At 39.1% G+C, this 23,603-nt stretch overlaps 1 protein-coding gene across 3 annotated transcripts in view; it reads left to right on the top strand.

The window, feature by feature from the left end:
• The window catches only part of LOC126091856 (parathyroid hormone/parathyroid hormone-related peptide receptor-like), a 453,641-nt gene that overhangs the window by 280,766 nt on the left and 149,272 nt on the right, over positions 1 to 23,603 (top strand). For all 3 annotated transcript variants that reach the window (XM_049907147.1, XM_049907130.1, XM_049907138.1), the window contains one exon: positions 20,836 to 21,001. In XM_049907147.1, coding sequence (XP_049763104.1) covers positions 20,836 to 21,001 — 166 coding nt within the window. The remainder of the gene's footprint in view (positions 1 to 20,835; positions 21,002 to 23,603) is intronic.

Below are 23,603 nucleotides of genomic sequence, written 5' to 3'. Positions count from 1 at the left end.
TGAGACAAAATGGCGACAGGAGCCGAGAAAGCGTATGTCGTGCTTGAAATGCACTCACATCAGTCAGTCATAACAGTGCAACGACACTTCAGGACGAAGTTCAACAAAGATCCACCAACTGCTAACTCCATTCGGCAGTGGTATGCGCAGTTTAAAGCTTCTGGATGCCTCTGTAAGGGGCCTGCAGTGAGCGAAGAAACGGTTGAACGCGTGCGGGCAAGTTTCACGTGTAGCCTGCGGAAAATTGGCTCATCCCAGAACTGGAGACCAACAGCGCCAACTTCATCTTTCAACAGAATGGTGCTCCACCGCACTTCCATCATGATGTTCGACATTTCTTAAACAGGAGATTGGAAAACCGATGGATCGGTCGTGGTGGAGATCATGATCAGCAATTCATGTCATGGCCTCCACGCTCTCCCGACTTAATCCCATGTGATTTCTTTCTCTGGGGTTATGTGAAACATTCACTGTTTAAACCTCCTCTACCAAGAAATGTGCCAGAACTGCGAGCTCACATCAACGATGCTTTGGAACTCATTGATGGGGACATGCTGCGCCGAGTGTGGGAGGAACTTGATTATCAGCTTGATGTCTGCCGAATCACTAAAGGGGCACATATCAAACATTTGTGAATGCCTAAAAAAACTTTTTGAGTTTTTGTACGTGTGTGCAAAACATTGTGAAAATATCTCAAATAATAAAGTTATTGTAGAGCTGTGAAATCGCTTCAATCATTTGTAATAACCCTGTACTTATTGTAGAAAATGTGATTGACACAATAATTAAAGTTAAGATAATGATAGAAGAAGATATTCTTGATGTGGTCCGGATGTATGCTCCTCAAATAGGCTGCAAAGCAGATGAGAAGGAAGAGTTCATCTCTAAACTGGAAGATGCTTTAACATCTATCAAGACTGTCCTTATGGGAGACTTTAATGATAGAATTGCAGGTGATAGAAGAGCATATGAAACAGTCATAGGAAGCCACAGAGAAGATCATATAAATGAGGAAGATAAGGTATTACTAGACACATGTCTGAGAAGTGAATGTATAATTGGTAATGGATGGTATAACAAAAGAGATAGTCACATGTGAACCAAATGTGGTAGGAATTTAGAATGTAAATCCACAACAGACTATTTAATAATAACTAAAGAAGTCACAAGAAGCCTGACAGAAGTTGAATCAATCCCAAGCATTAATCTTGATGGAAACCACAGACTACTGGTAGGGATACTGAAGAAAATCAGAAAACTTACATATGGGGGAAAAGAGAGTCAAAAATCAAGACCTGGAAACTGAAAGATAGAGAAACCTGAGAGACAGATGGGGAGAAGATTAAGACACAGCTTCCTAAAGATGAGCGGAAGGATGTGAAGGAAGAATGGAGGAATTTCAAACAGGCCCTCATCAATGCAGCAGAAGAAACATGTGAAAGGACATGGACAAAAATCAGATACAAAAAACTCCATGGTGTAATGAGAGAAAGAAGTTTTGAAAGTATGGAAAGAATGCTTCCAAAAATTATATGAAGGATGGGATGAAACAAATGCACATGATGAGATAGAGGGAGATGTAAGAGATATTGCCATTACAGAATAAATAAAAGAGAAGATCTGCAGCTCTTAGATGTAGAGAAAAATGGCAAAGCTCCTGGAGTAGGTGACATCACAGTGGAAATGATCAAAGCCACATGAGCTACCAGAATTCACTGACTGTATAGAACAATGAGGATAGTATGGACATGTAGAAGGATTACTTGTGATCAGACGAAGGACAATTGTTGTACCAATCTTTAAGAAGGGTACCAAGTTCCTCTGTGAGAATTGCAGAGGAATAGCTCTACTCTTGCACTGCATGAAGATTTATGAAAAGATAATTTTACAGAAAATCAGGAAAGAGATAGAACCATAATAAAGAGAACAAAAAGGATTCTGACCTGGAAGATGTCATATTTACAGCCAGACAAGTTATAGAAAGGAAATGGTAATTTGGTAAAAGCATCATATTTGCATATATATGTAAGGCTTATGAACTGTTAGAAGGAAATACTCATGGCCAGGTCTGAATAGATTGGAACTGTCAAAAGGAATGCAACTGAGAAACATGTACAAAAAAATTACCAAAAGTAGTATAATAGACAACAACAATCATAATAGTTTATAATGGACTGAAGGATTTGGCAAGGAAGTGTACTCTCGCCAGTGATTTTTAATATAGTCATGGACAATATAATAAAAAAAAAGTTCACCAAGAGTCAACAGCAGATAATATGAAAATCATAGAATATTCAGATTATGTGATGACAGGGAAGAAAATGCGAAGAAATTTGAACAGCTAAATCCCTGATAGGCAATAATTGAAAAAGCAGGCATGGAAATAAACTTAACAAAAATTGAAGTAATAAAAATCAGCATAAAAAAATGAAAAAGAAAATTAAGCATGTAAGTTGCAATGGGAAAATTATGAAGGAAGTAGTTGCTTTCAAGTATCTAGGAAGTAAATTAACCAAAAAAGAAAACATCAATGATGAAATTTAGGAGAGAATAGAAAATTGGTCAAAATTTTATTACTGTATATCAGATATAATTAGAAATTGGAAAAACCTGCCAAAGCAAATATCATGATAGTGAAATACACTCCTGGAAATGGAAAAAAGAACACATTGACACCGGTGTGTCAGACCCACCATACTCGCTCCGGACACTGCGAGAGGGCTGTACAAGCAATGATCACACGCACGGCACAGCAGACACACCAGGAACCTCGGTGTTGGCCGTCGAATGGCGCTAGCTGCGCAGCATTTGTGCACCGCCGCCGTCAGTGTCAGCCAGTTTGCCGTGGCATACGGAGCTCCATCGCAGTCTTGAACACTGGTAGCATGCCGCGACAGCGTGAACGTGAACCGTATGTGCAGTTGACGGACTTTGAGCGAGGGCGTATAGTGGGCATGCGGGAGGCCGGGTGGATGTACCGCCGAATTGCTCAACAAGTGGGGCGTGAGGTCTCCACAGTACATCGATGTTGTCGCCAGTGGTCGGCGGAAGGTGCACGTGCCCGGCGACCTGGGAACGGACCGCAGCGACGCACGGATGCACGCCAAGACCGTAGGATCCTGCGCAGTGCTGTAGGGGCCGCACCGCCACTTCCCAGCAAATTAGGGACACTGTTGCTCCTGGGGTATCGGCGAGGACCATTTGCAACCGTCTCCATGAAGCTGGGCTACGGTCCCGCACACCGTTAGGCCGTCTTCCGCTCACGCCCCAACATCGTGCAGCCCGCCTCCAGTGGTGTCGCGACAGGCGTGAATGGAGGGACGAATGGAGATGTGTCGTCTTCAGCGATGAGAGTCGCTTCTGCCTTGATGCCAATGATGGTCGTATGCGTGTTTGGCGTCGTGCAGGTGAGCGCCACAATCAGGACTGCATACGACCGAGGCACACAGGGCCAACACCCGGCATCATGGTGTGGGGAGCGATCTCCTACACTGGCCGTACACCACTGGTGATCGTCGAGGGGACACTGAATAGTGCACAGTACATCCAAACCGTCATCAAACCCATCGTTCTACCATTCCTAGACCGGCAAGGGAACTTGCTGTTCCAACAGGACAATGCACGTCCGCATGTATCCCGTGCCACCCAACGTGCTCTAGAAGGTGTAAGTCAACTACCCTGGCCAGCAAGATCTCCAGATCTGTCCCCCATTGAGCATGTTTGGGACTGGATGAAGCGTCGTCTCACGTGGTCTGCACGTCCAGCACGAACGCTGGTCCAACTGAGGCGCCAGGTGGAAATGGCATGGCAAGCCGTTCCACAGGACTACATCCAGCATCTCTACGATCGTCTCCATGGGAGAATAGCAGCCTGCATTGCTGCGAAAGGTGGATATACACTGTACTAGTGCCGACATTGTGCATGCTCTGTTGCCTGTGTCTATGTGCCTGTGGTTCTGTCAGTGTGATCATGTGATGTATCTGACCCCAGGAATGTGTCAATAAAGTTTCCCCTTCCTGGGACAATGAATTCACGGTGTTGGCTCTGAGCACTATGGGACTTAACATCTTAGGTCATCAGTCCCCTAGAACTTAGAACTACTTAAACCTAACTAACCTAAGGACATCACACACATCCATGCCCGAGGCAGGATTCGAACCTGCGACCGTAGCGGTCTCGCGCTTCCAAACTGACGCGCCTAGAAACGCTCGACCACGCTGGCCGGCCAATTCACGGTGTTCTTATTTCAATTTCCAGGAGTGTATTATTATCTTCCCATTTTGAGCTATGGATCAGAATGTTGGAAATGGACAAAGAAAGATCTGAGCAGAATACAAGCAACAGAGATCCAACTTCCAGGCAGATTAAAACCGAGTGCCAGACCAAGACTCGAACTTGGGACCTTTGCCTTTCATGGGCAAGTGCTCAACCAACTGAGCTACACATGCATGACTCACAACCATTCCTCACAGCTTTACTTCCTTTAGTACCTCGTCTTCTACCTCCACAATATCCTATCTTCCAGAAGTGCTATTCTTGCAAGGTTCGCAGGAGAGCTTCTGTGAAATTTGGAAGGTAGGAAATGAGATACTAGAAGAAGTAAAGCTATGAGGATGGGTTGTGAGTTGCGCTTGAGTAACTTGGACAGTAGTTCACTTTCCCATGAAAGGCAAAGGTCCTGACTTCGAGTCTTGGTCTGGCACACCATTTTAATCTGTGAGGAAGTGTCATATCAGCACACACTCCACTGCAGAATAAAAATTTCTTTCAGGAAACAGAGATACACTTTTTACTAATGATCCTGGGTAAGAAGAGAAGAGACAGGATAAGGAACAAAACAACACAAAACGCCCTGCAGATCAAATCCCTAAAAGAAACTATGGAGCACTGTAGGCATAAATGGTTTGACCATATTAAAAGAGTGGGACCAGGAAGACTTAGAAGTAGAACAGATGGAATCTGTGTGAAGTCCAACAGGAAGACCATGAACTAGCTAAAGAGCCCAGGTGGAGGAGGATGTGAACTAAAGGGGCCAGCTGTGGGAGGAGATGCTAAAGGATAGACTGTGGGAGAAAAGGGAAGCTTGAAAGTGGTCCTGTGAAAAACCTGTACAAGCAGAAATGTTTCAATAAGAAGAAGGAGGAGGAGGAGGTGGAGGATGACAATGATGACAACAATGATGATGTCAGTGCCAATGACAATGACTTCCTCTGAAAGAGTGTCTGCCATCAGACACATCTGAAGTCTCTACGCTAACTGCTGCTGGACTGGTGCATGCTCCAAACAGGCAACTGTAAAATTCACTTTTGAGCCAAGAGATGCTTAACCACATACTGTCACACCTCACAGATGTTTTATTTTTTCTCGTATTGACTGCAGCAAAAGTTAACTCATATCCCTAGAATTCTTAAATTTCTATCTGTGGATTCCCCATGCAAATGAAAAATCCAAGTTACAAATGCTGAAACAAAGCCATGATCAAAAACATCCAGTTCATCCAAGAAAGATGACAAAAGTATAATAAAGTTTAATTAATACTGTGACACATCTTTAATTAGTGTGCTGTGTGCCTAACCTAAGTCTAACCCATGCAAAGGCGTAAATGATTCTATAAACGGTGGAGCTTATGGAATGTAAATACTTCTCTTGGGGGAGATTGTAGAGAAATACCTCTCATATGTATCAGTCCTCTTGCTTGGTGTATGGGTGAAAGTCTCTAATATTAGCAGCAAGCATCAAAGAATGTCCATGATCTACCTAAGTGTGATCTACCATTGTACAAAGGTGAATGTGGACAACATTAACGGTGATGCATCATAGAATGTTAGCAAAGCCCTACTGACAATCAAACTTTGAAACAAATACAAAAAAATACATCTGTCATAATGATCATAGAATAGCAAACTTTTGAAGCGATGTACAGTAAAATGTAGATGAAAATCACTGCCAAAACTTAGCATAATATTTTTCAATAATGCATAGAAAATGAAAAGCTTACTAACAATGTTAGAGAAAATTTTAACTGTGAACTTGACCACAATTTATGAAAAATGAGCTGTTTGAGGCTGTTTGTAATAGATACATCATAATTATACTCACAAAAGACAGTAAACACTTCCTAGTAGACTATCAAAAAATGTAATCATAAGTACAAATGTAATCACAGAAACAGACTCAAATTTCTTTATGCTGTATCGTGCTACTAGTGCATGGAGTCAGTCATGGATACATATCCTCTCCCAAAGCAGGAGGAACTGTTGACAAAAAATTGGGTGGTCAGTAATTTTCTAAAATTGATTTGTCTGAAGCATATCTGCAAGTTCCTCAGGTTCCTGTGGATGAATAGTCTTGGCGAGTTCTAGTTTTGGATAGGCCTTTTGGTGTGGCTAGCTCCCCTGCTATTTTCCAATGATTTTAGACAACTGACTATGTCTGTCTGGTATTCCATTAATTATCTGTATGATATTGTTGCCAAGGGCTCCTCCACAGTAGATCACTTACAAAATTTGTGCCCTTTATCTTCTGTCTCACAGTCCTCATGCTTGCAGTGGAACCTTTGGAAATCTCTGTTTTCCCAGCCTTCCACTGTTTATTTGGGGTTTAAAGTCTCATCAGATGGGGTTTGCCCTGTGCCAGACCACATCTCTGCTGTTACATCTGTGCCTCGCCCCTTGTCCGTGGAGGAGCATCATGCCTTCCTAAGGAAGATATCCTCCTACCATAAATTCCTGCCCAGCAGCCACATTGGACCACCTGTTGTATGTCTTGTTAAACAAGAATGTACCTCTTTGCTGGAGCCTGGAATGTGAACATGCTTTTCAAATATTGTATTCCAAACTATTCTCATCCCTATGTTTAGCTATGTTCCCTCCAGACCAGTACTTAGTTTTGGTGATGATGCCTCACATGACAGCCTCTATGCAGTCCTAGTGCACTGATATGCTGACAGCTCTGAACGATCTGTTGCTTTTGCCTCTAAATCTTTCAATCCAGCCCAGCAGCACTCTCAGGTGGTAAAAAAGGCTCTTGCCATAGCCTGTGCTCTCCAGAAAACTCATGTTGTTTTGTATGATTCCAAGTTTCACCTTATTATTGACCACATACCCCTTGGTTACCTTGATGAACCTTCACACATCCTTGCCTGACAAGACAGTACACTGCCTACAACACTGGATGCTGTTATTGTCTAATGACAATTATGAAATCCATTTTTTACCTACTTCTAAATGTGACAATGCAGTCACCTTGTCCTGCCTTCCTGTGGGTCCTGATCCTGACTACAGTTGTGGAGAATTGCTTTGCTCTTATATTGATACTGAAACACATGCCACAGTCATTATTTTCATAGTTATGAGTTTGTCCATTGCAGCTGCCATTGCCTCCAAGCCAGTTCTCTGCCAGGTGGTTCTGTTTGTTCAACAGGGCTGGCCAGATAAAACACTGGGTTGGGCTATGAAATCCCTTTGAAACTGTTTTTCCTTATGGTATTGCCTTTCTGTTTTTCATGGTGTATTGCTATTGTCCAGGGAAGAACACTCCCAAAGTAGTCATTCCCACTGCATTATGGCACAAGATCCTATGCCTTCTCCATCAGGGCCATTAGGTAATTTACTGCACTAAACTGTTAGCTAGGCCAGGGATTGGTGGCAACATTGTCTTGGCTTGTGAGCAGTGCATCCTACATAAAGCAGTCCCAGAGTGCCTCTATCCCACTGGCCCGCTCCGTACCAGCTAGGGGAATGCATTCATGTATACTTTGTGGGTCCCTTCTTGAATTCATATTGGCTATTTCTTGTGAATGCATTTTCCTGGTGTCCTTACATTCTGCGGTGTGTCAGTGTCAGCTGTAGTCACGATTCATATGCTTTTGAGGGGTTTTTCTATTGAGGTGTTGCATTGTACCTTAATTTTTGATAATGAGCTCCAGTTCATTTCTCACACCTTTCAACTGTTTTTTTGCTGTCAAAGTCATGTTACGTCTCCATCATTCCACCCTCAATCAAATGGTGAGCATATGTTCAAGTCCCAAAAGAAAAAGTTTTGTAGATTCTTTGCTGGATGATGCCCTTCTCCATTTTCTGTGCTCTTATCACTTCACCACTATTGGGGAGCAGATCCCAGCTGAGTTGCTTCATGGTCAGCAGCCACTTATGCTCCTTCACCTTCTGTGGCCTGTGCCACACCTGTCAGGTTCAACCGGCTGCTTCACACCACAATTGACGGGTGGGGCGTGAAGGTTTGGTTGCCGGCCCAAGTGAATACTGGCCATCAAAGAGGCCATCTTTGAGATGTCTGTATGGCCAATGGGTTGGTGGCATGCTACTTTGATTATTTGCACCTCTGCTCATTCCCAGAAGCTACCTCTTCATGTGTGCAGCCCTCATCACTGCAACCTGCATCACCTGCTGTGGAGATGTCCCCATCCCATTGACTGCCTCCTGTAGATGCAGCAGCCTGGGGTTCCTGCTTCCTGATGCCAGGTGCTGACCAGTCTCCAGACTCACGTCCATTGCTGCAGCCTGCTGTTCCATTTGGGCCGCCTCCACTGGTTCCCTCACTATCATCGCCTCAGCCATCATTGCTGGTGAGTCCAGCTCCATCTCCTCCACACTGGGTCCTACCTTCGGATGACAATGCAAACATGGCGATGGCACCCTCCTCCTTGGTGCTGTCATCAGCAAATCAAGTGTAGTCTTAGAAAGATCAGCCAATAAAATATTTGTGGACATTAATCACTGGTTCCTAGCCAATTCTTTGTCACTAAACTTTGAAAAAACACACTACATGCAGTTCAGAACTTGTAAGGGGTGTCCCAAGAGTATATGTCTAACATATGATGACAAGAAGATAGAAGAAGTGGAGAGTGTTAAATTCTTGGGATTACAGCTTGATAATAAATTCAACTGGGAGGAGCACACCACAGAACTGCTGAAGCGTCTTAACAAATCTCTGTTTGCAATGCAAATTTTGTCAGACATAGGGGATATAAAAATGAAAAAGCTGGCATGCTATGCTTACTTTCACTCCATAATGTCATATGGATTATTTTTTGGGGTAATTCATCAAGCCAAGCTAAAATTTTCCGGGCACAAAAACGTGCAGTAAGAGTTATATGTGGTGTGAACTCAAGAACATCCTGCAGAAGCCTGTTTAGGGAATTAGGGATACTAACTACTGCTGCCCAATATATTTATACCTTAATGAAATTTGTCATTAAAAATATATCACTTTTTCAAACCAACAGCTCAATTCATGGAATCAATACTAGAAATAAGAATAATCTTCACAAGGATTTAAAGTCACTTAGTCTTGTACAAAAAGGTGTGCATTATTCAGGAACACACATTTTCAATAACTTGCCAGCAGCCATAAAAAGCTTAACAACCAATGAAATTCAGTTTAAGAGAAGCCTAAAGGATTTATTGATGGCCAACTCCTTCTACTCCATTGATGAATTTCTTAGTAAAACCAACTGATTTGTATATAAGTACAACATAACTTCTGCACAATTTCAGTGCAGTAATGTGTTCATTGAAAATTTGTGTCTCTCTCTCTCTCTCTCTCTCTCTCTCTCTCTCTCTCTCTGTGTGTGTGTGTGTGTGTGTGTGTGTGTGTGTGTGTGTGTGTAAGTATAATCTAACTTCTGCACCATTTCAGTGCAGTAATGTGTTCATTGTAAATAAGTATTACAGTAGTTGTATTACATGTTTATTACCTTATAAATAAATAAAAAACTTTTTTATTTTAAATTCAGCGCATTAGTATTTGTAAAATGACTCTTAGTATTCATTAAAAAATGACGATCATTCCACTTGGGACCTGTGAAATGGTACATTAGCTTATTTGTTTTAGTTGTAAATATTTGTCATGTATTGTTGTTTTTCTGACATGTTCCACATCCTGGAGGACCTCCTCACTACGGATGAATTGGAATGAAAGTAAATCTAATCTAATCTAAACACAATGTCCCACCCCCCACCATGGAAACCATATTCCTGCCATACTGTATCTGACAGATATGTCTCTCATTGGATCACCAGCTTCTCCTCCCTCATCTGGGTGCCTTCTTTGCATGAAGGAGAGGTGTGCCATACCCTGCTATTAGAGTGTGTGAGTTTTAGTAAGCCAAGTGTAGTGTGGCCATGTGTGTCTACTTAAATCAACTGCCAACTGTTTCAGCATTAGCCGAGCACTAAGGCCACCCGTAGGAAGCTTGCACATGGCATCACATCCCCCACACTGTCCACCAGTGACTTGTGTCTATATATGCAAGGAGCTGCATTGACTCACACTCACAATGTTGTTTTATTTTGTAACAGTCACGTCAATTGTTTTGTGTATCGCTTATGCTGCACCTTCTGTATGACTCTTTTGTCTTGTTATGTGTGAGGCCAATTTGTGTTACTGTTCAGAGGTTTATGAATAAAGCTGTATTTGTGTTACTTCACTCAGTGTTGTGTTTTACATGGTTACTGCACGTTAAGATTAAATGTATGAAAACAGAAAAATTTGCAAACTTTTCTAAACATATTTAAAATATATCTATTGAACAATATTAATATACACATCTTAAAGTTATCACTTACTTGAAGAACATGTCCACATGAAGCAGGTAAAGAACCTCACAAAAGTAATAATAGCATGATATATAATTTACGGATTCATCTTTAGACAGAGCACTTGCTTAAAGCACTGAGAAAATGCTAGTCACACAAAGCTCTGCTGTTAGTGAATCACAACTATTTCAAAAGTTTTTTACTGAGATGTCACACATGTATCATCATCAAAACTTGTGGCTTGTTGTGGGTAAGAAGGCATGAAAAATTATAGAAGTGGTGTAGCACTGCATTCTGTATCCATGCTTGATGAACAGAGGGGGTGTGGCAGCATCCTTGAACTACACTCCAGCAATGATGTAGTGTAATGAGCATGAACTGCTTCATGCAAGGCACAAGTCCAAGTGTGGGCAATTTTACCTTGTATTCTTACTGCTGAAACACAACTTTTGTAAGGTTTCATGTTATCAAAGCTACATCAGCTATTATATGTACAAGCATAAAGAAACTATTCTATCAGCTATTATAACATTCAAAATAATCAATTTTTCATGTAATTGGATAGGTGAAAAAAACCTATTGCAAGCTACGATCTCCTGTGAGAATTTCAGAGTAGTAAACATGGAGTCAGTGGATAGGAACTGCAGATAGGTGGCACTTGGTGGGATTATGGATTGCCTGTGTGGTGGGCGGAGATAGTCCGCGCAGTTGCAATAATGCTGTGTCTTGGTTAGCAGTGGTTAACACCCCTACCTAGTAAGCAGGAGATCCTGGGTTTGAGTCCTGGTCTGGTACAAATTTTCACTCATTGCTGCTGATTCCACATACTGTTCTGCTGCAGGCGACAGCAGTGATCCACATCAGTTTACACATAATGTTTGATAGCTGCAGATACTGTATGGTGTCTGTTCTTTTAGACACGTCTGAAAGAACAGACACTGGACATTCATATAATTGATACACCTAGCTGGAAAATGGATCCATCTTCTTCAGTGCATCATCAGATGCACAAATACCTCCAATCTCCTGTGGGAATCTCAGAGTTGTGAACATAAAGTCAATGGACAGGGATTGCAGATAGGTGGCACTAGGAGGTAATGTGGATCAACCATGAGGCATGTCAAGATAGTCCATGCAGTTACAGTAACTCTGTGTTTCAAGTGGTGCAGTGGTTTATGCACCTGCCTAGTAAGCAGGAAATCCTGGGTTTGAATCCCAATCCGGTACACATTTTCACTCATTGCCACTGATTTCACATAACAACTCACTGCAGTTGACAGCAGTGATCCCCCACAATTTACGCTCAGTATTACCCTGGTCTTAAATGTGTTAATCAGCTACTTTCATAAGGCCATGACTTCCTAAAATCATGCACTGAAATGAGATTCATTCTGTCTGAGATTTTTCCCACTGCTCAAAGAATAGCTTTTCATCACCCTCCCTATCTTCACAACATCCTCCTCAGACCCTATGCTCCTTCTATATCCATCCCTATCCTATGGCTCATACCCCTGCGACCATCCCTGCTGCAAGACTTGCCCTATACACCCTCCTACCATCACATATACCAGCTCTGTAAGTGGCAAAACATATGCTATCAAAGGGAGGGCCTCCTGTGAAATGACACATGTCGTATACCAGCCCTTATGTAAATGCTGTTCGGTCTGTTACATTGGCATGACTACCACCCAATTATTTTGGTTAGGATAATGGACATAGACAGAGGGTGTATACTGGCAACACACAATATCCTGTTGCTGAGCATGCTCTACAACATAACAGTCGTGACCTCAATGCCTGTTTCACCACATGATTCTTTCTCCAGACACCAGTTTCTCAGAACTCTGTGGGTGGGAACCAGCATTACAACATGTCCTTGGTTCTCACCACCTACCTGGCTTAAATTTACATTAATTCCTTTCACATCAGTATTTCTTCACGTAACAACTGCTTTCTTCACTCCAGTTTAGTTTTCTACATCTTTCATTTTCTGACCTATCTGTTTATCACCATTCTCCCCTCCCACCTCTGTTACATACAGTATGCTTAACGTTTCACTCTTATTAACTCATGCATGATGTTTTAGTAGTAATCTCTGTCTTGCTCATTGCATGGTCTTCCACTTTTAAGTTCTGGGGTTTTTAAATCTCATCCATTGCAGTCCCAACAAACTGTCTTCCCTTCTCATTCTGTCCGTTAAGTCACTGCTGACCCAGGGTTCTGGGTGACTTTTCCAAACTGTACCTCTTCTGTTAATCCTCTCCAGTCCTTTTCCTTCACCCCTCTTCCTTATGCTTCAAGTCGTCTGCTGGAAGAAGAAGCCTCTCGCTCCAAAAGCTTGCATAAGTTAAACCTCTTTTTGTGTGTGTTCTCCTGTTACCACTTGGTGAGTAAACTTTTTTATCTATCCATTTACATTGTATTCTATCAGCTAGTTTGACTTGATTGGAAGAAATCTACTGGTGAGAATGACTCAAACATCTTAATCTCAGAATCAGACATAATCTCACATGGAATTTACTCTATACTGAAGCATGGTAATTAAGGGAGAATGAATCTTACTCTGCTTGGAGCATACATTGTGCTGAATGTTGACAATATTAGGAAAAGGATAGACAACTACTCACCATAAAGATGACCCATTGATCTGCATACAGGCACAACAAAAAGACTGCTATACATTATAACTTTTAGACAAAGCCTTCTTCAGCAAAGAAAACATGTACACATTCACATAAGGAAGCACACCTCAGCTCTGAACAGAATGTGACTATCATGTGAACAGCAATATGGAGTGGGGCAGGGAAGGGGAAGAGATAGCAGGGAATCATGGGAGGAGACAAGAGCACTGTCTGGTGGGGTGTGCAGGGACTAGAGAATGCCATGTACCGTGTCGGGAGGTGGTATGTGGTGGGAAAAGCAGGGAGTGGAAAAGGAGAGTAGCAGGAAATGAGACAATCAGGGAAGCAAAGCAGTAGGTTACCATAGGCTGAGAGCAGGATAATTTTGGGATTGGAGAATGTGTTGTAAGGATAACTCTCTTCTGCACAGTTCAGAAAACCTGCTGATGGAGGGGAGGATCCAGATCAGTCTCAACCTATGGTAACATACCATCCCACCACTCTTCACTGAGCAGTTTCCACCCTCTCGTCCTATCACCTCCTCCCTTTTCACAGTCCTTCACCATCTACCCACCCATCCTTTCCCCTCCCCTGCTCCTCTTTTTCTGTGCTCCTTTCCCTTTCCACTGCCCATTTTGTCCCTCACACCCCACATCCTGACACTAGTCTCTAGTCCCTGCATACCCTAACAGACAGAACTCTTCTCTCCCACTTCCCCACCACACTCTGGAATGCTATTCACGTGACAGTCACAGTCAGAGCTGCTAATGGCAGTGGTCACATGTGTGTGAGGTGTGCTTGCTTGTGTGTTTAATACTATCACAGCTCTCTCCTTTTCATACAGACTCCTCATTCTCTTCCAATATTTTAAGTATCTTATAACTAATTAGCTTATCTTGATCCTCCTTGCTGTAACAACTACATAATATCTCACTGACCTCAACGGGTATCAATTGATTTTCATGTACCTATTTCACCAATTCCAAATCATCATATCCTACTGTTCTATTACTCATATCATTATTTAGTAATTTAACATAAACCATACAATCTAACTCATCATAAAATACAACATCAGCAACAGCATCAAAATACACATTAGCAACATCATCTGCAACCACTTCAACTACACGTCTCCTCATCACAATCACTATCAAAAGTACTAGAACATGTGCCAGCAGACACACAAAGATAATTTAACTTAGGTATATGATTCTTTCTTTTCTCCACATCTTTTTCAGATAATAGCAAAAATTTGTCATCATAAAGTAAGTTATCTAAACAGTACTCTTCAGCATCATCATAAATGTTGCTATTACTAAACACATAACTCTCATCAAATAACTTAGTCAAATTATCTGTACTAAGATTAAATGTATTGCCTGTTTTACTAGTCTTTTCCCTCATTTCCATCAGCATGAAGTCCCAAAATGCTTTATCATAATAAACTCTGTTTATCTGGAATTATTGTGTCTATTGTGATGTCTGTGGCCTGAATCCCACGTTCTTCTCCTGCCTCTGTCTTGATTGATTGATTGATTTATTTATTTTATCCATCTTTCAGCATTAACATGAAATCTATGTCATCAGAGGAATTACAGCTATTTTTACATTATGTTTTACATAACAAAATATTACATGGTAAAATATAACAGTGTTGTACCCTATTATCTTATAATTGCCTCTACATCCATATCTATACATGACAGTAAGCCTTCATTTATTAGCATTAACTTGCAATTGATGTCGTCAGAAGAATTATAGCTATTTGTACATTATGTTTCATATAACAAAATATTGCATGGTAAAAAATGTAGCTGTGTTGTACCCTATTAGCTTATAGCTGCCTCTACACCCATATCTATACATAACAATAAGCCTTAATTTATCAATAAATTAGATCATCTTTACAACTATTCTGAAATTATTCTATACTATAGGAAGTATTTACCTTCATCCACACTTTGGTTTTAGTTTTAAATATGTTCAGTGAAACCACTTGAGCCTGAACGGGTAAAGTGTTGAATAATTGTATGCCTATGTATTCATAGCTAGATTGGGTTTTCTTAAGCTTGGTTGTGGATATATCAGTCATATGACAGTGGCACATAAAGTGCTCTCCGCCACACACCATTGGGTGGCTTGCGGAGTATAAATGTAGATGTAGATGTAGATATTTGTTTGTTGAGTATTAGTTGATGAACAGATTTCCTTATAGTGTAGTGGTTTAAGTTTTCTTTTATGTTTAATAGGGAACAATATATGCAAAGAGATGGGACTGTGAGAATTTATAAGTCTTTAAAATAAGGTCTACATGAGGTCTTGTTGTCAGTGATTCCATAAAGACATCTAATTGCTTTTTTTCTTCCAAGTGAAAATTTTTGGCTCCTGGGGAGTTACCCCATAAAAGAATGCCATATTGTAGATGGCAGTGTAAGAAGGCATAGTATGAATGAAGTAATAAATCTTCTGTAATACATGTGTGTATTTTGACTAGTAGGTAGATAACTCGTGATAACTTTCGACACACATAATCTGTATGTGTGTCCCACATTAAATTCCTAGTAGTTTAACAGATGATAATCAGTGTTACTGTTTGACAGACTGAAGATTATATTGGCAGTCTTTTCATGGTTCATAGTTGACTCATTAGCGTTAAACAAGATATTAGATATTTCAAGACATTCTTCACTTTTCTCCTTCAATTTGTTTATATCCTTTCTGGTACTAGCCAATGTTGTGTCATCAGCATAGAGGATAGATTTATAGGGTATGTTACTCGGAAAGTCATTTACAAATAATTAGTAGAGGGCCAAGCACTGAGCCCAGAGGAACACCTCGTTTTATACTTAGAGTCTGTGACTTTTGGCCTTCATGCTTTACAATTTGTTTTCTATTGCTGAGGTATGTTTGTATTAGTGAGAGTTCCAAGTGTTTGATTCCATAGCAACATGGTTTATCTAATAATTTGAGGTTAACTGAGTCAAAAGCCTTACTCAAGCCAATTTGAATGGCTTTGGCAGATAATTCTGACTCAAATGCTTTGACTGTCGATAGGTTTGACCTAAATCCATACTGAGAATCATTTAATATATTATTGTGTGATAGGTGTATAGCCGGCCGCTGTGGCCGAGTGGTTCTAGGCATTTCAGTCCTGAACCACGCTGTTGCTACAGTCGCAGGTTTGAATCCTGCCTCAGGTATGAATGTGTGTGATGTCCTTAGGTTAGTTAGGTTTAAGTAGTTCTAAGTCTAGGGGACTGATGACTTCAGATGTTAAGTCCCATAGTGCTTAGAGCCATTTGAACCATTTTTTGATAGGTGTATGCATATTTGCTGCAGTATGCAGTATTCTATTATTTTTGAAAGAATAGGCACAAGTGAAATTGGTCTATAATTATTGATACAGGATTTGTCACACTTTTTGTAAAACGATATAACAACTGTCTTTTTGAGACATTCTGGAAAGTGTCCACTAGAGAGCGTCCAGTTTATCAGTATGAAAAGAGGATATGATATGAGATCTAAAATTTTTTTAAATTACAAAGTTTGACAGGCGATAAACATTTTCAGATCTGGAGTATCCTAATTTAGGGGTTGCTTTAATTATATCAATTACTTGTACTTCTCTCCATTTACAAGCTGATACTATGTTTGTAATGTTCCGTTGAAAATTTCTGCCAGATGTGGGGTGAAAAATAGGTGTATGTGTAGAATTGGAATTCTGGCTGCCCTGAGTTGAGAGGCTAAGTTTCGCAGAATTGACAAAAAAGTGATTGAAATCATCAACAGTGATGTTAGCAGCATTTGTGTTGTCTTTATAGTTTATATCCACACCTAGCTCTGCTTTTATTACTTTCCATGAAGCCTTACATTTATTGTGTGATTTTTTAATGAAATCACCATTTGGCTTACACTTGCCTATTTTAATTTGAGATCTGTATTTTGTTTTTAGGTTTTTGTAAGTTTCTTTATCTAATGCTCCCTTTTTGACCTTATCGTGACAAGTAATTACCAATAGTCTCAGTTTTTGTAATTGAGGTGAAAACCACTTCTGTAAAGTTGAGTGGCTAGGTTCTCTTACTTTTTTGTTTTTTAACCATTGGAGAGCATGTATGGGAGATTGGCTGTCAGTTTCCTATTGTCTATGTTTAGATCCCAAAAATTAATATTTCAGTAACTGTTCTTGTTTTGTTCTGGTGATATTGTGATAACACCCCATTCTGAAAATTGTTCTCCCAAGCTTAATCTAATTTATCTACGTATTTCAGGAATTCCTCGATAGTGTTGTCTGGTCTGTAAATAAGACTCCACTGAACATGGTCAGGTAAACGCCACTTCAGCACATCAATTTGGATTAATGCATCAAGTGATTTACGTAAATGTGCTAAAGTCCTAAGCTGATTTTCACAAAATTCTCTCATTCTCATATCTCCTTTGCAGTACCTATTATATTCAAAAATTCTGATTTTATTCATGCCTGCTTACTTTCTGACCAAAATTTGTTTAGAAATAATTTTTCAAACTCTGTAAATGTCATTTCTGGGTTAACATGCTGGTTAGCCCAGGATAAATCTTCTCCATCTAAAATAGATTAAAAAATTTCACTTTCATATGTTCTGGCATGCCTGGTGCAAAGCTGTCCTTGCACCAGTACAAGTAAGTGACAGGATGGAGTTTAAAATCACCCAGAAAAATTTTGACAATAACATTACTGCAATTGTTCTGAAACATGTTATTACCATAAATCTCTAGATTTATTACTTTAGAGGTGACTGCTTGAAGACTATTTGTTAATTCATTCACTTGCTGTTTACTAAAGAAATTTGTTCTAAAACAAGTACAGAATTTAATTTTAGTTTCTTGTCAAGGAAATTATTTTTGGTTTCTATATAAGTCTGTTTGTTATGCAACTCTGATTTTCTTCTGTCAAGTTTATCAGTGACAATCTTTTCTGTTCCTTTTACTCATTTGTTGACTAGGCCAACATGTTTGTTAACTAGCTGTAATTCAGTAACAGCAAACTTCTTCAGACAATTCACCTCAGATTCTACATCGGATACTGTTTCATGTTCACTGTTTATTTGTTTATTTGCCTTATTAACATCTTCCATAATTGCTTCTAGCTTCTGGTCCATTTTTTTTTAGAACGTGTCTATTTTTCTGAAATTATTTTTGACATTGTCTCTACTTTTTTTTATTTTGCTCTGACAGTTTACTATCTAGTAACTTAGAAAAGTGATCTAATAGGTGTTCTGGTTGTTGAAATACAAATAAAGGTGAAATTATACTACTTGATGAATTCTTGTGGCTTTGAATGTTTGGATTCGGTGTCAATGCACGCAGCTGTTGACCCAATCTTGTTGTGATTCCGCCTTGGTCACATGCAGAAAACGTATTGCTTCTACTCATTTTAACTAATTTTGCACAACTTGATGAGATGATAAAAAAAAAACCTTCCAAAAACTGTCTTTCCTATAATATTTGTGAAGTATGTCACACACAATTATTTGACTGACTTTATTATGCAATTTCACTTCTTGTCAGTTAACTGTTTTAATACTCTGTTATGTAAGTAATATTTTGGTACTCATCTGACAGTCCATGCTGCTGGCTGTTGGTGTTGATCCATTTATTCACATGTCCACTTTTCCCATATAGGTCCTTGTTTCTGTTCATGTCCCAGTATATGGTAAAAAATTATTTTACCCAAAACTTAATAACCATTAGCATACAATGAAGTTTTATACATATACCAGCTCTTTTCACCACATTGTAATAAAACATGGTGAAAATGTTTTTTCAGGTGTTTGGAATGTGTATCGTTGTTTAACACAAGGAAAACAATGTTAACTATACCACGTTTTACCACACATTACCAGGATAAAAAATATTCTCCACCAGTTTTATATGTATCTCACGTAATCTGGGGTGTTGCCTCTTGATGCTGCCATAGATTCATTTTGATGTTACTGCATCATCACATGGATATCATGTAATGGTTTAATTAAGTTTTAGTGCTTCTTGTTCATTTTGCATGCTAGATGTTCAGCGGCATATGTACACAGTCTAACTACATGCTGGTGATACAAAATTTGGTCTAAGACTGAAGTATGGCAACTTACAAATTGCCTCTATTTATATGGTTTTAAACACTTACTGTCATTGTTACATATAGAATTTTGCATTTATACAATTAAAGTTTTGACATACTTCTTCCCAAATTACATATAAATTTACATGGAATAAAAGAGAATAATTTCATGCAAAGACAGGAAAGAATTTGTTTCTATTAAGACTATAAATTACATGTTTTATCATTGCAACAATATATTTCATTAATTTAACGTATATTATTTACCTAACTTAAAGAAAAATCATGCTATCATTTTCAGTTGAACAGAGTGATTAGTTTTATTGAATGAATGGCCCAGAAGCAACTAATTAACTTTTCAACGAGTAAAATTTTACATTTCTATATGGTTATTATTACAGTTGTATTAAGGAACACCAATTAAAACGTGAGTATGCTTGATTCTGACTGAAAAATCATCTTGTCATATTTTTATTAGGGATTCAAACAATTTCTGGTTTCAAAACATAAAAATACCTTACTCTCTATGACTTGGAAATATCGGAAATTTAATGGTTAATTACTCCGCAATTTCAATAGCAAAATCAATCCTACCAGGTACCTGAAAGTTGTCTTGTGTGTGAATTATGATGATACATTAGTTTTTAATCCAACATGTTTCCTTCATTCCATATACTGGTGAGACCCAATGTAAACAATGTCAAAACAACAGTTCAAATTAGTGTAAATTATTAATATTATATATATACCCTATTTGGGAGACTAGAAATGAGATTGGAATAGGATATATGGTCCCAAGAGGTTGTGGTATTAAAATCTTACTGGCACAATTTTGACATGGTTGTTCATAATTATAATCCGATTAAGAGGTAACATTGCATGTAATTATTGGTATCAACTGTAATAACACGATTCACATTGTCCGTCGCACTTCACATAGTGTAGACCGGGAACTGTCTGCTAGGCATGCCCGATGTCAAACTGAGTGGGCACGGCCCATGCTGACTGAGTTGTTGTTCTTCCACAGGCAGAGGGCGCTGCTAATTCTTGCATGCCCTCTGGTGGCCGGGACTTTACTTGCGGTAACTACTGTCCATGACGCACCATGCCGATGTGCGCCTCCCGCGATCTTTCTGGTGGCTACTGCATGGACTTTAAGCTGAATATAATGATAAATGAACTTGTAAATGTGTTTCACATGATTACTAACATTTAATTAAGAAGAAAAAATTGTACATTATTTGAATCTAAAACACGTTTGCTCCATAATAATTTGTATAAATATCCAATTTCTACTTCAGAGCCTCATATTCCATGTAGCACCTTGCCTCTCATTTAAAATATTTGAAAAAAAATTCACATTACCTTTACAACTGAAGTTTTTGCTTAACACTCTCTCTTACCTCTGAGAATGGATTAGAATTTTTAATCACTAAACAGGTCTGAGGAACAGTTTATATCACTGGGGTTTATTGTGAACTAAAATATAGGGTATCGATCTTAAGCTGTTATTCATTTTTCAACTTTAAAAGGCACTAATTTACTTTTTTTTTTTTCATTGCAGGACATTGTGGTGCCCTCGAAATATTTTGCACATGAACTTGTTTCTTTCATTTATTTTGAGAGCATTTGTTTCACTACTTAAAGAAATTATTTTTGTTCTTTCTATTGGACTCCCAAGCAATGTAGTAGAGAAAAGTGGTATATATTTCTTCAAAGAACAACCTGAGGTAAGCAATGAAGCTTTGTAATATCTATATCTAGAAAGATAATTGTTTTATCTCTTACAACAAATACAGTTATTGTCACTTTACTCGTGTCCGTTTCCTTCTCATCAGATTTTCTCATATATTGAATATCGAACATTTATTACTATCATCATTAGTGCTAATATATATTGTTTCATAGTGAACTGATCATGGCTTAGATGCCTGAATCAAAGGTGTACAAAAGCCCCTATTAAAACTAAACAGATTTAGAAACTTGCTCACTTACAAGCCGAAGTACTGTGCAAAATAAAGCTAAAGCGGTCCAGAAGATGATGTGAGATGATAGCAATTGAGAGAGAGCCCACCAATGCACAGTCTTATATTTGTCCTCAGTGGAAGTTCACATGATCAGCCAGCAATATTGGCAGTGCTCTTGCTGCTGATGCCCTTGCCAGATGTGGGTGATTTTACACATACCCATACACCTGTATCTTCCATTTGCACATCTGGTAGGGTTACTAAAGAGACAGCCTTATAACTATTTCATGTGTGAATAAGAAAATTATTCAGTAAGATCTGCAAAGCGTATCAAAACACTCAGTTTTTGTCTGTTGATCATCCACAAACAGACAGTTTCACAAGACATGGATTTCACCTAAACAGAAGTCTGAAAATTGTAATGGGCTGGCATAGATGTCTTCAGGAGTGACAGTGTTAGAGCCAAGTGTGTGGTACTCTGTGCAGTGCCAAGCCTATGACATTGCAGTTTATGCAGCCAAATCCTGGAAATGTTGAATGTAGCCAGCAGAATAAGAAATAATGTATCCATAATATTGTTACCTGCAGAAATGCAGTCAATAGCACAACAAACATAATCATCCCTATCACAACCAATTCCAACTGCACCAACACAATTATCACAAATCACAGTGAAAATATAATTATCAGCATCAGGACTGCTATTATTACGAGCAGGAAAACTACCACCATTAGCTGCAGCAGCAGAACCAGTATAACCACAAACAGAAGATACTGAAGGCACGATCAAAACTGCCTTTCAAAGGCTATGGCAGAATAGATATACATGTTAGGGCAGGTGGAGTGGTCATTATTCATGGATTTGACAGGTATGCTCATTGTAAGCAAAAAAATCATATGAACATATGCCCTATTCTGAGTGGTTTCTGAGACAGAACATATTTAATGGATGTTTGATTTTGGGCTAGACGTGTACACATGTGTCTTACCCATCTGACCTCTTTTAGAAGAGCAAATGATGGGACATAATTATCTTCATTTTTTTGGAAAATTTGTTGTTGAACTCCTTGAGTATGTTTCTTTGGTCATGAAGGCTATAATGTACTTCCACCATGATGGAGTCTCTCCACGCTGCTACTTTCATCATGGAACATGCAGAGGTACTCAGACAAGCCACACAAAATGTTCTTCCAAGAATACTCAGATGCAACAAAATTGATGGTGGGATATTCAAACATTTATTATGAACTGTACAATGACTGGAAGATGATGTGTACAATAATTATTAGAGGTGAATGTGTTAAAAATATATCGTTTTCAACAGATACTTTGCAAAATGCGTGTTGCAAAACTTAACAATATTATGAAAAGGAAAGTTAGTTCTCACCAGATAGCGGAGATGCTGAGTCACAGATAGCCACAACAGAAAGACTGTCACAAATAAGTGCCTTCCTGTTTCCTTAAATAACGTACTTATACGGCAAACAGTCCGGACACTTCAATGATGTTGTCCAGGATACCGAGCAGCATACTTAGCACACACCCGTTGGGCATTTTGATTACAATAGCCATACATCAACACGATATTGACCTTTTCCGCAATTGGTAAACGGTCCATTTTAACGTGGGTAATGTATCACGAAGCAAATACCATCCACATTGGTGGAATGTTGCATGATACCATGTACTTATATGTTTGTGACTATTACAGCACCATCTATCACAAAGCGAAAAAAGTGGTCCAACTAAAACATTCATATTTCTTTACGTACTACACGAATATGTAATAAAAACTGGGGGTTCCTATTTTTAAAAATGCAACTGATATCCGTTTGACCTATGGCAGTGCCATCTAATGGGCCAACCATAGCGCCATCTGGTTTGCCCCTTCGAGCTAGACGAGTTTCGTTCTTTGTAGTTTTTTTGTTTTACGCTTATTTTGTGAGATATTTGGCCTGGTCATGACCAATGGACCACCCTGTTCAATCAGTTTTTTTATGTAAAACTTTTGATTAACATTTTATTCATTCTTTTCTTAATATTTGGGAACAAATTTTTATGTTTCAAGATATTCATCTATAATATAACACCAATTTTGCAATAAATATTTATGGACAACTGTTTTAAATGTTGACATGTCTTTTATTGTTTTAATGTTATTAGGTGGCTTATTGTATTGTCTATATTGTGTTTGGAGTAGTACATTTTGTTTTAGTGTTGTGTATGCATGTGGAACATGTATATCCTTCTTTCTCCTTGTGTTATACAGGTGGATACTCTCGTTAGTTTATATAACATTGTTGCTATTTTCTAAGATTTTCCAAATAAATATTACTTGTAAGATATATAAACATGGTAGTGGAAG

The sequence above is a fragment of the Schistocerca cancellata genome, chromosome 1 (genome assembly GCF_023864275.1).
Source record: "Schistocerca cancellata isolate TAMUIC-IGC-003103 chromosome 1, iqSchCanc2.1, whole genome shotgun sequence".
Lineage (NCBI taxonomy): Eukaryota > Metazoa > Arthropoda > Insecta > Orthoptera > Acrididae > Schistocerca > Schistocerca cancellata.
The sequence above is the reverse complement of the archived record's forward strand: the minus strand, read 5'-3'. Positions and strand labels throughout refer to the sequence as shown.